Here is a 14,213-nt window from a genome sequence, read left to right as displayed (position 1 = left end):
AAAGTTTTCTTGTACATTTATGGTACTGAGACAATTGTAATTCCTCCCTTTCATCAGTGTTGCCAACTGTCTATGGTACCATAATTAAGGTTAAGGAGCCTCAAGCACAGAGATGTTCCTAAAGGCTTATTTCAGGCCTGAAAAATAAAAATTTCTGTTTTATCATTTCATTCCCTGATACTAGTTTTAGGTGCAGTACAATACAACAAGAGATTAGAGAAATTTGCTCAATTTCTACATACAAAAGAACTCAACAATAAAGGTAAGTGATATAGAGTAAAGATGAATCCATAATCAATCATATTTACTACTTCTAGTTATCTAGGGTGAAAAAAACACAAAAAAGCAATTTTTAATATAATCTTTTTACATAATTTCTTAAGTTAACTTGTTTTATTTATGGTGGCACTATACCTTAATTAACCATGAATCCCTCCGGTTCTGAGCTACTAATCAAATCAATCAGAAGAATTTTATACTCTAAGGTAGTCAGGCTCAAGATAATGGCTGATGACGAGTACTAGTGAAAGTGCTAGTTATGAATTAACTTTACTAGCCAAGAGAAAACTTCCTTCTTCCAAAAATACTGTTACCGAAGTATGCGATCCTCATTAATGTAACTAGACAATCATTCAGTAGCAGTTGTACATCAATAACAGAATATTTACAAACACATGTTAATATTACCTCGAGCCCATCCAATAGCTATCATGACTATCCAGCCATTTTTGTAATAGCTATTAGCATGTGTGACTCCACCTACTATTTTCCAAGTTCTGGTCACTTCTTTCATTCCCGCAGCCAAGAGTTGAACAGGTAGGAAAGAATAGCCCTGGGAAACTAGGTCACATGGGCAAAAAAATATAATATACCTGAAATTAAAATTTAAATATTTTAACATATAAAGTATATTTATAATAAAAATATCTTAATATTTTATAAAATGTTAAATATATTAAGTATAATGTGTTAATATAATTATAAATTATTTAATGAATATTTAATATACACTCAATTTAGTTGAGTTAGCTTAGATTTTTAAACAATTAAATCACAAGAACAGCAATAAAAAGAAATAAAAACCCAGCATACTGGCAAAAACAATCTGGCAAAGCACAACTGAATTATCCATATAAACCAAGAATCTGACTTCAAGAAGACCAGAGATTGGGTAGTCAATTTTTCTAAATCACAGGAGGCATATATAATAACCTGCCCAAAAGACATGATCAAAGGGGAATTTCATCTTGTTTGGACTTCGGAATACTCTATATATGAGGAAAGTGTTTACGAGTTCCTAATTTGTGCCTATACTCTTCTAGAAGGTAAGTGCTGAATCCACTAACTAAATAAGGCAAATGTATAATCACTTCTAGGATAGGGACTTCTCTAACTGGAGTGTGTTTGTCCTCTGGGAAAAGGAATTAGAGAAGAGTCCTCAGTAGCTGAGAAGGGCTTCAACCCTATTAACATCTTTACCTGTGCCCTTTTGTGCAGCACAGAAACTAGGACCGATACAAAAAAAGATCATAACTCTCAAGGAGACAGATTTGTGTTGAGGAAAAATATTTTTACATACAGGTAAAAGAATACGAAAATTGTTCTCTAATTAAATTGTGATACTAGTTTAAGAATAACTCACTCCTCCTCGGGTAAATTATTTTTTGAAGCTTAATTTTTTCTAAGCACCTGTTCAAACAGTTTACCAATAGCATTAACTGGAAAACACACTAGTTTTTTTTTCCTCCCATTTCTAAAATACTCTGGCAGACAATTTCATGCTTAAACAGAACATAATCTTCTTTCTAAGGTAGTGATATAGAATACACCACATGAAAGAAGTATTATATGGTCTTCCAAAAGAACTGCAATTCATGATTCATAAAGTCAGAATTCCCAAAAGTATTCATGCAATATGAAATTTATTTGTTAAAATACTACTTCAGAGGTCCAATGCAAGATGCAATGGTTTGTTCAGGCTGAAGCACCCTTTCTTCATCTCCACTCACCAATTCCTTCTTATTCTTCAAGGTCCCACTCAAATACTACCAGGTACATCTCACTTTGGGAGTTTCATTTTAATATTCTCAGTTCAGACTAAATTTTGATGGCTCTGTACAACTAAAACAATCAATTCTTATGCCTCAACAGATCTCTTTACATATTTTTCTCTGTAACATATAAAGAGTGTAAAGCTCATAATAAATTATAATAGTCCTTAGATGGCAGTAATCATTCATTTTGTTATCCCCTCACCTAAAACTCAGCATGATGAAAAGTAGCTCTGAATTAAATAATTATTAGCAGCTAATGAAGAGACAAATATATCAAATCAAAGAATCAGTTGATAAAGAGTTTGAGAGAAAGGAATAAATTATCTGAGAGTAATAAAAAGCATTTTGAAAACAACTCATATCATTTAAAAATATTACATGTTCATATATTTTGAGAGCCTCTATACATCTCTCTCTTTAAATATAGAATAAGGAAGTCGATTAAGGATTGGGGGGAAAAGTTACACTTAAAATAAGCAATTTTTAAAAATATTTTTAAATATAATAAAAATACTTCAGTATCCACCACAGATCAGATTAAGAAAGGGGCATTAGGTTTCCCTTTAGCAGTAATAAGTGCTCAAAAGTAAAATACTCGGGGCGCCTGGGTGGCTCAGTCATTAAGTGTCTGCCTTCAGCTCGAGTCATGATCCCAGGGTCCTGGGTTCGAGCCCTGAATCGGGCTCCCTGCTCAGCAGGAAGCCTGCTTCTCCCTCTCCCACTTCCCCTGCTTGTGTTCCCTCTCTCGCTGTGTCTCTCTCTGTCAAATAAATAAAATCTTAAAAAAGTAAAATACTCAAAGAAACAACAAAAACTAAAAGAATACAGTATTATGACCCCATTTTCATTCTCTACGCCAAGACTATCTTTAACATTAGTTAAAAACCTAAACTATTAGCAACTCGGGACTTTTTATTTTTTAAGATATTTATGTATTTGACAGAGAGAGACACAGCGAGAGAGGGAACACAAGCAGGGGGAGTGGGAGAGGAAGAAGCAGGCTTCCCGCTGAGCAGGGAGCCCGATGTGGGGCTCGATCCCAGGACCCTGGGATCATGACCTGAGCCGAAGACAGATGCTTAAACGACTGAGCCACCCAGGCGCCCCAGCAACTTGGACTTTCTAAATTCAACTATGTGACATTATGGCATATGGTCTAAAATCTGTTTATTGCTATTTTTAAATAAACAAGTCTTTATTTTATTTAATCAGATATTGCTAAAGTATACCTACAATAAGCTAACATTTTAATAATTTATTTTTATTTATTTATTTATTTGACAGAGAGATAGCACAAGTAGGTAGAGAGGAAGGCAGAGAAAGAGAGGGAGAAGCAGGCTCTCTGCTGAGCAGGGAGCCTGATGCGGGACTCCATCCCAGGACCCTGGGATCATGACCTGAGCCGAAGGCAGCCGCTTAACCAACTGAGCCACCCAGGTGCCCCTAAGCTAACATTTTAAACAGAAAGCAGCTCTCATTTCAAGTGTTAAATAGCCACAGGGCAAAAAAAACAATTGTTTATTGTTCTCAGTAGATTCACAAGTAAACATATCAGACCAATGGTTCCCTAAACAGCCATTCTTGCTCTATAATGTAAGCTAGCTTTTTAAAATTCCCTTAATGAATCACTCAACCAACACTCATTAAGCAATCACCATGTCCCTCCTTTTATAAAGATTATATTTCACCTCTTACTAACGTCACATCTAGGGCAACTTTAACTTGTAAAGTGTCTTTAAGAAAACATATTGGGGGGCGGCTGGGTGGCTCAGTTGTTAAGCGTCTGCCTTCGGCTCGGGTCATGATCCTGGGGTCCTGGGATGGATCCCCGCGTCGGGCTCCCTGCTTGGCGGGAGGCCTGCTTCTCCCTCTCCCACTCCCCCTGCTTGTGTTCCCTCTCTTGCTGTGTCTCTCTCTGTCAAATAAATAAATAAAATCTTTAAAAAAAAAAAAAGAAAACATATTGGAAAAGAAGAAATGGAATATATCAGCCAAGAAATTGAATGAGAAGGCAAATGATTTCTCATACATTTTTAAGTCACATAAGTTAAAAGAGAGAAAAAAATAGCAAAGAATAGTTCAAAATAATAGAAGTTAGTCTAAAATAGTATACAAACAAGATACCAGGCCACTGACAAATGAAAGCAGTTTAAGTAGGAAAGATGAAAGTAGAATTTAGGTTAATTTAGGTTAATACCAAGAGCTGAGCAGAGAGAAGCTTCCCACGGTTAGTCAGAGAACCCTTGTTTTCACTCTATTATTAATTCTACTCCTCTGACTACAAAAGACAGTATTACTTAACTAAGCCAAAACAGAATGACAAATTAAATACAGTTCATATTGGTCCAATATGACAGCTTTGCTCTTATTACTCTAACAAATTAATAAGTTTATGTATTTTATGTATGCTTTGCAAAAGACTGCTGGAGGATGACAGACCTGTAAAACTATACCCTTTCTGGTATTTTTCCTCAAAGCAATAGTCTCGATTATGCAAATGTGCAATATTTAATAGTCGATACTTGGAAGTTTAAAGAAACTAAACTGGGGCACAAAACCCACTACATAGAAAAATTACAAAATATTAATTTCCCCAGGAACAGTTTTCAAAAAGAAAAAAACTATGAAGGTATATACACTGTCCTCCAAACAATACTATATACACACCAAGCTATTGTTTCCCGTTGCCAGTAGATGGTGCTAATATCCACATGTGAGCACTATGAGCTAGTGTACTAAATAAAAATGGCCTTTCCAGTAAGTGCATTCACAGAATCCCATAGTTTAGCTTGCTAGAGTTTGAAGTACATTCCAAACATAATTTTATCTCTCAAATTAAAATCAAATAAAGCAAAGATTACAAATTTTTTCTCAACATTAAAACCTTAAAAATAAAACAGTAAAATATACTGGGTCTTTAAACAAGTTATCATTTTTTGTATTTAAGGGTCTGAGAGGACAGAAATATTGTCTATATTTCCAGAATCCAAAACAACACAGTGCATAAGAGCCGACTAAAGACAGTCTAGATTTGAATCCTGGCCCCAACTACTAGATATCTGCTACCTTGGGCAAGTTACTTAACCCATCTTGCTCAGTTACATCATCTGCTAAATGAGAATAAAACAGTACCTACCTCACACAGTTCTTGTAAGGTTTAAGGGAGATAATATATATAAAACACAAAAAAATGTCTAGGACATAGTGAATACTCTACCAGTGGTTGCTATTATTATTGTTTTGTAACCAATAATGATCAGCACAATAAATAAAATATAGATATTAATAAATTATAGAGCATCAGAAGGAATGTACTACAACCATATGCAAAGACACAGGTAACTCTTACTAATATAATGTTGAGTGAAAAAAACAAGTCCCAGGGGTGCCTGGGTAGCTCAGCAGGCTAAGTGCCTTTGGCTCAGATCATGATCCCAGGGTACTGGGATCAAGCCCCGCATCGGACTCCCTGCTCAGCGGGGAGGCTGCTTCTCCCTCTAACTCTGCCCCTGCACCCCCCATCCTGCTCATTCTCTCTCTCAAATAAATAAAATTAAAAAAAAACACATCCCAGAGAACTATATACAGTGTAATACTCCATTTTAAAATAGGGCCCAAAACAAGTAAAACTAAAAACTTACTGTGTAGATATTCATATATATTATTATGCCTTCTTTTTTTCGAAAGGTAAGATAAACACAAACAGTAAAGAAGTTATCTGTAGGAAAAGTGCAGAGAAATGGGGCAGGGGAAAAGAAATATAGGTAAGTTATTGGTAAAGTCCAGTTTTTAGTTTGGGTGTAATACAATGGAAATGGAAATTAGTTAACCACTTTGAGAAATGATTTGGCCACTATGTAGTACAGTTTAAAAATCACTTTCTCTGTAACTCAATAAATCTACTCTTAACCAAATACCAAGAGAAAATCTTGCTCGTGTACACCAGTTTAAGTATATACAAGAATGTTCTTAGCAACACTGTTTGTAACAGAAAAAAACTAGAAACAACTCTGTCAACAGAAGAATGGATGAATAAACTATGACAATTAATTCTAGTATGCTGTAAGGGAAAATTAATAAATTACAACCATACACAATAAGACTGAATCTCAAGAACACAGACTGGCCAAAAACAGCAAGTCACAGAAAAATACATACACATGATGCCATATATAATACTTCAAAAACTATATTGTTTAGGGATATAAACATATGCTAAAACTACACAGAAAAGTAAAGGAGTGGGTAAGCACAAAATTAAGAATAATGGTTACCCCTGAGAAAGGAAGAAAGGAGATCAGATCAAGCAGGCAGCGGAGTGGTAGCTTACAAGGGACATCGAAACTAAAGGCAAGGGTTTAGGGAAGATGGTGGCAGCACTGGCCGCACAGACTTTGATCTCTTCAAATCCCATCATAAAAACAGGGCAACTAGAAAGCAAAACCAAAATCCATCCACAACACACTTAAAATAAAATTATGTGACAAGGTATCCCTTCAAACCCCAAAAGGCAAATGGGCAGAGACAATTCACCAATACCCACAAGACCTATACTTTTTGGAAGGAAGAAGAAGGCAACAAGGTGGCAACTAATGGACCTAAAAACAAAACAACTCCAAAATAGCAAATGGCTAATCACTAGAAAGCACAACAGGCCAATTTGGAAACAATAACAACAGCTGAAACTGGGAGAAACTCTGACATTCTCCAATACCAGGTGAGACAAAGGGTCCATAGTAAAAAGCTCCTAAGGGGTTGAAGCAATTTAGTCCCCATGAACTTTCAAAACAGATCCACCCAAGCTGTCTCCCAGAACAAGCCCCATGTGAAGAAAACACTGGTATAGAATCAAAACTGAGCAGTACAGAGGGTTCAGACCAAACTGGGTTAAGGGGAAAGAGACACAGAAAATCCGAGAACAGTATGGTCCTCATCTTTTGAACACTATAAAAACAACAGAAGCAGGAGCTCTATGAAGTCAGAACATCTCTCCTGAATTACCCTAAAAGTTCAAGAAACCTAATTCAACATAAAAATGACCAACAGAAAAGTATCAAGGTCAAATCCCACACAAATTTATTATAAGAAAAAAAAGCAGAATAAATCCCTACAGACAATGAAAGCACTCAGGAAAATGTGTCCACCAAACAGATCAAAACTTCGACCTACTATTTCAAAATAAGCTAAAGACATTAAGAAAAGTGATATAACACATAAAAGAACAACAGACATCAGAATTAAAAAAACTGAGAACTGAAGATACAATTCTCAGGAAAAAAGAAAATTAAAGGAAAAGAAATCACTTCAGTAATGAAAACCAAACTAGAATGAAAACAAAGAGAAATAAATATAACAATACCTTGGAAGAAATAGAAGGGGAAAGGGGAAAATATTTTAAATTTAAAAAAAGAGATTTAAAAAGTCCACTGAAGAAAGACAAAGAGCCATATACCAACCAAACAAGTTCCTGAAGAATACAAATACTAAAATGATTTGGTCTCAATTAAAAAAAAAAAAAAAAAAAGTACCTGCTAAAAAGAACATACCACCTACCTAAAAATACCCAGAAGGACCAACACCAAGACTTATTTTATTTAAATTATTAGGCTTTAACAGGAAAAAAAAAAATATTTGGGGCATCTAGAAGAATGTGAAAATTAAATGATCATCAGACTTTTTCACAGCAATGCTTTATGACATAAGAAATGGAGTAACATTTTAAAATCCTCAAAGATACAGTATAATCCAATTATTTTATACCCAGTAAAACTGACTTTAAAGTACAAAAGACACAGACAAACATCAACATATGGGAATTCAGTGATGAATCTCCTAGAGCATAAGCTTCAAACAAACAAAATTACTAAAGAGACACAGACATAAGGACTGGTGATAAGCATTAAACATATTATTAGCTGTAAAACTAAGACTGAGGATTAGGAAAGGAAAAGTAATCAAATGTAATAGTTGTAATTATGACAATGTAGAATAGTACATCTATTTTAAAAATGGGAAGAGAACAAGAAGTATATATGCAAAAAAATTAATGTTCTCAGTAATCACATCAGTGGTAGTATTAGTACTGTTACTCCAAAGCTATTGTGTATTGTGTGTATAACAAAGAATAAAAGAAATGAATAATGTTGGAATATTCTAATTCTATTATGTCTTGTGCTCTCAAGAAAGAAAATTCTTAGTGTGGAAGAAAGGAGATATATATATATAATATATGTCACAGAAAAGTTTAATGAAGGCTCTGTGGTCGTGAATTTGAATTAGAAATATCAATATGAACTCATGAGTAATTTTCATCCTTATTTTTCCTAGCTCTGTCCACTGAAAAGGCTTAGAAACAGTATCAAACCAGTAATAATGAACATCTCTAGTGCTCAAATTTTGGTCTTGAAATGCCATTTCTGACTAAGAGAAACCAGAGCTTCTTACAGAAATGAGTGATTCCAGAGGAAAAGTACAAGATGAATCTTATATTAAGTAGCAAGGAGCTAATCAGTCTGAAGAACCAATCTGAAGAAGCTCCCACCAAAGATAAAACAATTTGAGCTTCAATAATGACAACTGCAATACATTGAAACCTATAGAATATGCTTAAATCTGTAAGTTCATTATTACTCAAAAATAAAAAAAAATTGGTCACCTTTGGATGATGACAGAGGACCAATTAACTATCATGAAAACTGGTACATAAAGATAAAGAATCAAGGATTTATCCTGCTGTTCCTATATGTTCCTACAACTGGGTCACCAAATAATAGATGACTAGGGGGAAGTATTTATTTATACTATTCCATCTAATACATAAGAAAAGATAGAATTAGACTATTACCATTTTGCAATTCCTAGTTAATTAATTCAGTCACTAAGTGTAAGAGTGCTAATGTCAATTAATTCAGTCATTAAGTGTAAGAGTGCTAATGTCAACAAAAAAGAAAGCAAATCAGATATTTGGGGCCTCTTATGGTCTTGCCAAAGGGATCTAACCTGAATCTGATTTGTATTCTGAAACAAACTACCAATTTTCAGGAAACTCAGAGAATACAGAAATATAATGATCTGCACGATGAGTATGCAATCAGCACATTCCAGACTATGAGAAACTCTACATGTCAAATGGCTCTGGTTCTTCAAGAGATAGGACCACAGGGAAAAGATGGCAGAGGAGTAGGGGACCCTATTCCAACCGGTCCCTGGAATTCAGAATTCAGACCATTCTGAACACCCACAAAATCAGCCTGAGATGTAAGAAGATAGATCTGGATCTCCACAAACAGAATATCGCAGGTGGTTGGTTTCAAAGTACGAAGCGGGGAGCTGGGATTCCGCAGGCAGATATCAAAGGATAAATGGCAGGGGGAGGGAGCCCGGCGGTAGGGATCCTACACCGCCGGTGAGCAACAGCCTCCCGCACTGGGGAGGGGGCACAGATTCGCAGACCGGTACCGAGGGGAAAAGGACTTTAAGGCAGCCCCTGTAGGGGAAACCCAGAGCGCTGGGCAGCGCATGCGAACTGGGGGTGGCTGGCGGTTTTAGAAGCACAAAGGGCAAGATGTGCCCCGACCTGGAGGTGAGGACTGGGAGTGCTGTGGAGGGGCACACAACCCAGGACTGCAGTTTATAGCAGCAGAGACAGAAATGGAGATAGTGTGGCCTGGAGAGCTCACTGAAGAACAGACTGCGATCTCTCTGCTCTGAGGCAGAGGGTGGGAAACAGTCTCTTCTGCGCTGACTCTCTAAGAGACGCGGAAAGCTGCCAAGGAAAGCCGCCAGAGAACAAAAGCCCCCCCAAACCGGTTTTCACTGAGCCCATTCCCCACCACAGGGGGCAGGGCAACTCTGCCCAAACAGGATTTCCTGAGTAACAGCGCGGCAGGTCCCTCCCCCAGAAGACAGACTGGGAAAACAAGAGGCCAGCAACCCTAAGGTCCCTGGAAAACAGGTGCATCTTGCTTGGGTTGTGGTCAATAATTTGGACTCTATACATTCCCTCAACCATCCCTCAACAGAATGACTACTAGGAGGAGGAACTTAAAAATGCTATCAATGAGATCCAGTCTAATCTAGATAATCTAAAGCTTGGGTGAGCGAGGCAGAAGAACGAATTAGTGACCTAGAAGACCAAATAATAGAGAAAAAGGGAAAAGAGGAGGCCAGGGAAAAACAACTCAGAATACATGAAAAGAGAATCAGAGAAATAAGTGACACCATGAAATGTTCCAATTTCAGGATTATTGGAATCCCTAAGTGGGTGGAGAGAGAGAGAAAGAGAGGACTAGAAGATATATTTGAGCAAATCGTAGCTGAGAACTTCCCTAATCTGTGGAATGAAACAAACATTTGTGTCCTAGAGGCAGAGAGGACCCCTCCCAAGATCAAGGAAAACAGGCCAACACCCCGGCATGTAACAGTAAAATTCTCAAGTCTTAGAACCAAGGAAGCCATCCTAAGGGCAGTTAGGGGGAAGAGATTCCTTACGTACAGAGGGAGGAACATCAGAATAACGTCAGACCTATCCAGAAAGACCTGGCAAGCCAGAAAGGGCTGGCAAGACATATTCAGGGTACTAAACGAGAAGAACATGCAGCCAAGAATACTTTATCTGGCAAGGCTGTCATTTAGAATGGATGGAGAGATGCAGAGCTTCTCAAGACCGGCAGAAACTGAAAGAATATGTGACCACTAAGCCGGCCCTGCAAGAAATATTAAGGGGGGGTCCTATAAATAGAGAAAGACCCCAAGAGTGATACAGAAAAGAAATTTACAGGGACAATCTATAAAAACAAGGTCTTCACAGGCAACATGATGACAATTAAGTCATATCTTTCAATAATCACTCTCAACGTCAATGGCCTAAATGCTCCCATAAAACGGCACAGGGCTGCAGAGTGGATAAAAAGACAGGACCCAACTATATGCTGTCTACAAGAGACTCATTTTGAACCTAAAGATACATCCAGACTGAAAGTGAAGGGATGGAGATCCATCTTCCATGCCAACGGACCTCAAAAGAAAGCTGGGGTAGCAATTCTTACATCAGACAAATTAGATTTTAAACTAAAGACTGTAGTTAGAGACACAGAAGGACACTGTATCATTCTTAGAGGGTCTATCCAACAAGAAGATCTAACAATTGTAAATATCTATGCCCCCAACATGGGAGCAGCCATCTATATAAGCCAACTGTTAACCAAAATAAAGGGTCATATTGATAATAATGTTAATTGTAGGAGACCTCAATACTCCACTCTCAGCAATAGACAGATCATCTAAGGAGAAAATCAACAAAGAAACAAGAGCTTTGAATGACACACTGGACCAGATGGACCTCATAGATATATACAGAACATTCCACCCTAGAATAACAGAATACTCATTCTTCTTGAGCGCACATGGAACCTTCTCCAGAAAAGACCACGTACTGGGTCATAAATCAGGCCTCAACCGATACCAGAAGACTGAGATTATTCCCTGCATATTCTCAGACCATAATGCTTTAAAACTGGAACTCAATCACAAGAAAAAATTTGGAAGAAATTCAAACACTTGGAAGCTAAAGACCACTCTGCTCAAGAACGTTTGGGTCAACCAGGAAATCAAAGAAGAACTTAAACAATTCATGGAAATCAATGAGAATGAAAACACATCGGTCCAAAACCTATGGGATACTGCAAAGGCGGTCCTAAGGGGGAAATACATAGCCATCCAAGCCTCACTCAAAAAAATAGAAAAATCCTGAATTCACCATCTAACTCTACACCTTAAAGAACTAGAGAAAAAGCAACAAACGATGCCTAAGCCACGCATTAGAAGAGAAATAATTAAGATTAGAGCAGAGATTAATGAATTAGAAACCAGAAACACAGTAGATCAGATCAACAAAACTAGAAGCTGATTCTTTGAAAGAATTAATAAGATTGATAAGCCACTGGCCAGACTTATCCAAAAGAAAAGAGAAAGGACCCAAATTAATAAAATTATGAATGAAAGGGGAGAGATCACAACTAACACCAAGGAAATAGAAACAATTATTAGAAATTATTATCAACTATATGCCAATATGCTGACCAACCTGGATGAAATGGATGCCTTCCTGGAAACCTATAAACTCCCAAGACTGAAACAGGAAGAAACTGACAACTTGAATAGGCCAATAACCAGGAACGAGATTGAAGCAGTGATTAAAAGCCACCCAAAAAACAAGAGTCCAGGGTCTGGTGGATTCCCTGGGGAATTCTACCAAACATTCAAAGGAGAAATAATACCTATTCTACTGAAGCTGTTTCAAAAAACTGGAACAGAAGGAAAGCTTCCAAACTCATTCTATGAGGCCAGCATTACCTTGATCCCCAAACCAGGCAAAGACCCCATCAAAAAGGACAATTTCAGGGGCACCTGGGTGGCTCAGTCATTAAGCGTCTGCCTTCGGCTCAGTTCATGATCCCAGGGTCCTGGGATCGAGCCCCACATTGGGCTCTCTGCTCAGTGGGAAGCCTGCTTCTCCCTCCCCCACTTCCCCTGTTTGTGTTCCCTTTCTCGCTGTGTCTCTCTCTGTCAAATAAATAAATAAAATCTTTAAAAAAAAAAAAATAAGGAGAATTTCCGACTGATATCCCTGATGAATATGGATTCCAAAATCCTCAACAAAATCCTAGCTGATAGGATCCAACAATACATTAAAAGGATCATCCACCACGACCAAGTGGGATTTATCCCTGGGATGCAAGGGTGGTTCAACATTCGCAAATCAATCAATGTGATAGAACACATTAATAAGAGGAGAGAGGAGAACCATATGGTCCTCTCAATTGATGCAGAAAAAGCATTTGACAAAATACAGCATCCTTTCCTGATTAAAACTCTTCAGAGTATAGGGATAGAAGGAACATTCCTCAAGTTCATAAAATCCATCTATGAAAAACCCACAGCAAATATCATCTTCAATGGGGAAAAGATGAGAGCCTTTCCCTTAAGATCAGGAACACGTCAAGGATGCCCACTCTCGCCACTATTGTTCAACATAATACTAGAAGTCCCAGCAACAGCAATCAGACAACAAAAAGAAATAAAAGCTATTCAAATTGGCAAAGAAGAAGTCAAACTCTCTCTTTTCGCAGATGACATGATACTTTATGTGGAAAACCCAAAAGACTCCACCCCCAAATTACTAGAACTCATACAGCAATTCAGTAATGTGACAGGATACAAAATCAATGCACAGAAATCAGTTGCTTTCTTATACACTAACAATGCATCTACAGAAAGAGAAATTAGAGAATCGATTCCATTTACAATAGCACGAAAAACCATAAGATACCTCGGAATAAACCTAACCAAAGAGGTAAAGGATCTATACTCTAGGAACTACAGAACACTCATGAAAGAAATTGAAGAAGACACAAAAAGATGGAAAAACCTTCCATGCTCATGGATCGGAATAAACATTGTTAAAATGTCTATGCTACCCAGAGCAATCTATACCTTCAATGCCATCCCGATCAAAATTCCAATGGCATTTTTCAAAGTGCTGGAACAAAGAATCCTAAAATTTGTATGGAATCAGAAAAGACCCCGAATCGCCAAGGAAAGGTTGAAAAAGAAAAACAAAGCTGGGGGCATCACGTTGCCCAATTTCAAGCCATATTACAAAGCTGTGATCACCAAGACAGCATGGTACTGGCACAAAAACAGACATATAGACCAATGAAACAGAACACAGAGCCCAGATATGGACCCTGAACTCTATGGTCAAATAACCTTCGACAAAGCAGGAAGAATACGCAATGGAAAAAAGACAGTCTCTTCAATAAATGGTGCTGGGAAAATTGGACAGCTATAGACGGAAGAATGAAACTCGACGATTCTCTAACACCATACACAAAGATAAACTCAAAATGGATGAAAGACCTCAATGTGAGACAGGAATCCATCAAAATCCTAGAGAAGAACATAGGCAGTAACCTCTTCGACATCGGCCACAGCAACTTCTTTCAAGATACATCTCCAAAGGCTAGTGAAACAGAAGCAAAAATGACCTTTTGGGACTTCATCAAGATAAAAAGCTTCTGCACAGCAAAGAAAACAGTCAATAAAACAAAGTGGCAAACCACAGAACGGGAGAAGATATTTGCAAATGACACTATAGAC

General features: G+C 37.4%; 1 protein-coding gene across 4 annotated transcripts in view; it reads right to left on the bottom strand.

Annotated features, from left to right (window-relative positions):
* The window catches only part of TMEM38B (transmembrane protein 38B), a 95,694-nt gene that overhangs the window by 62,470 nt on the left and 19,011 nt on the right, over positions 1-14,213 (bottom strand). For all 4 annotated transcript variants that reach the window (XM_032418518.1, XM_032418516.1, XM_032418517.1 and 1 more), the window contains one exon: positions 688-872. In XM_032418518.1, the coding sequence (XP_032274409.1) occupies positions 688-872 (185 nt within the window). The remainder of the gene's footprint in view (positions 1-687; positions 873-14,213) is intronic.

Source organism: Phoca vitulina, unplaced genomic scaffold, assembly GCF_004348235.1.
Source record: "Phoca vitulina isolate PV1807 unplaced genomic scaffold, GSC_HSeal_1.0 scaffold21, whole genome shotgun sequence".
Taxonomy (NCBI): Eukaryota; Metazoa; Chordata; class Mammalia; order Carnivora; family Phocidae; genus Phoca; species Phoca vitulina.
The sequence above is the reverse complement of the archived record's forward strand: the minus strand, read 5'-3'. Positions and strand labels throughout refer to the sequence as shown.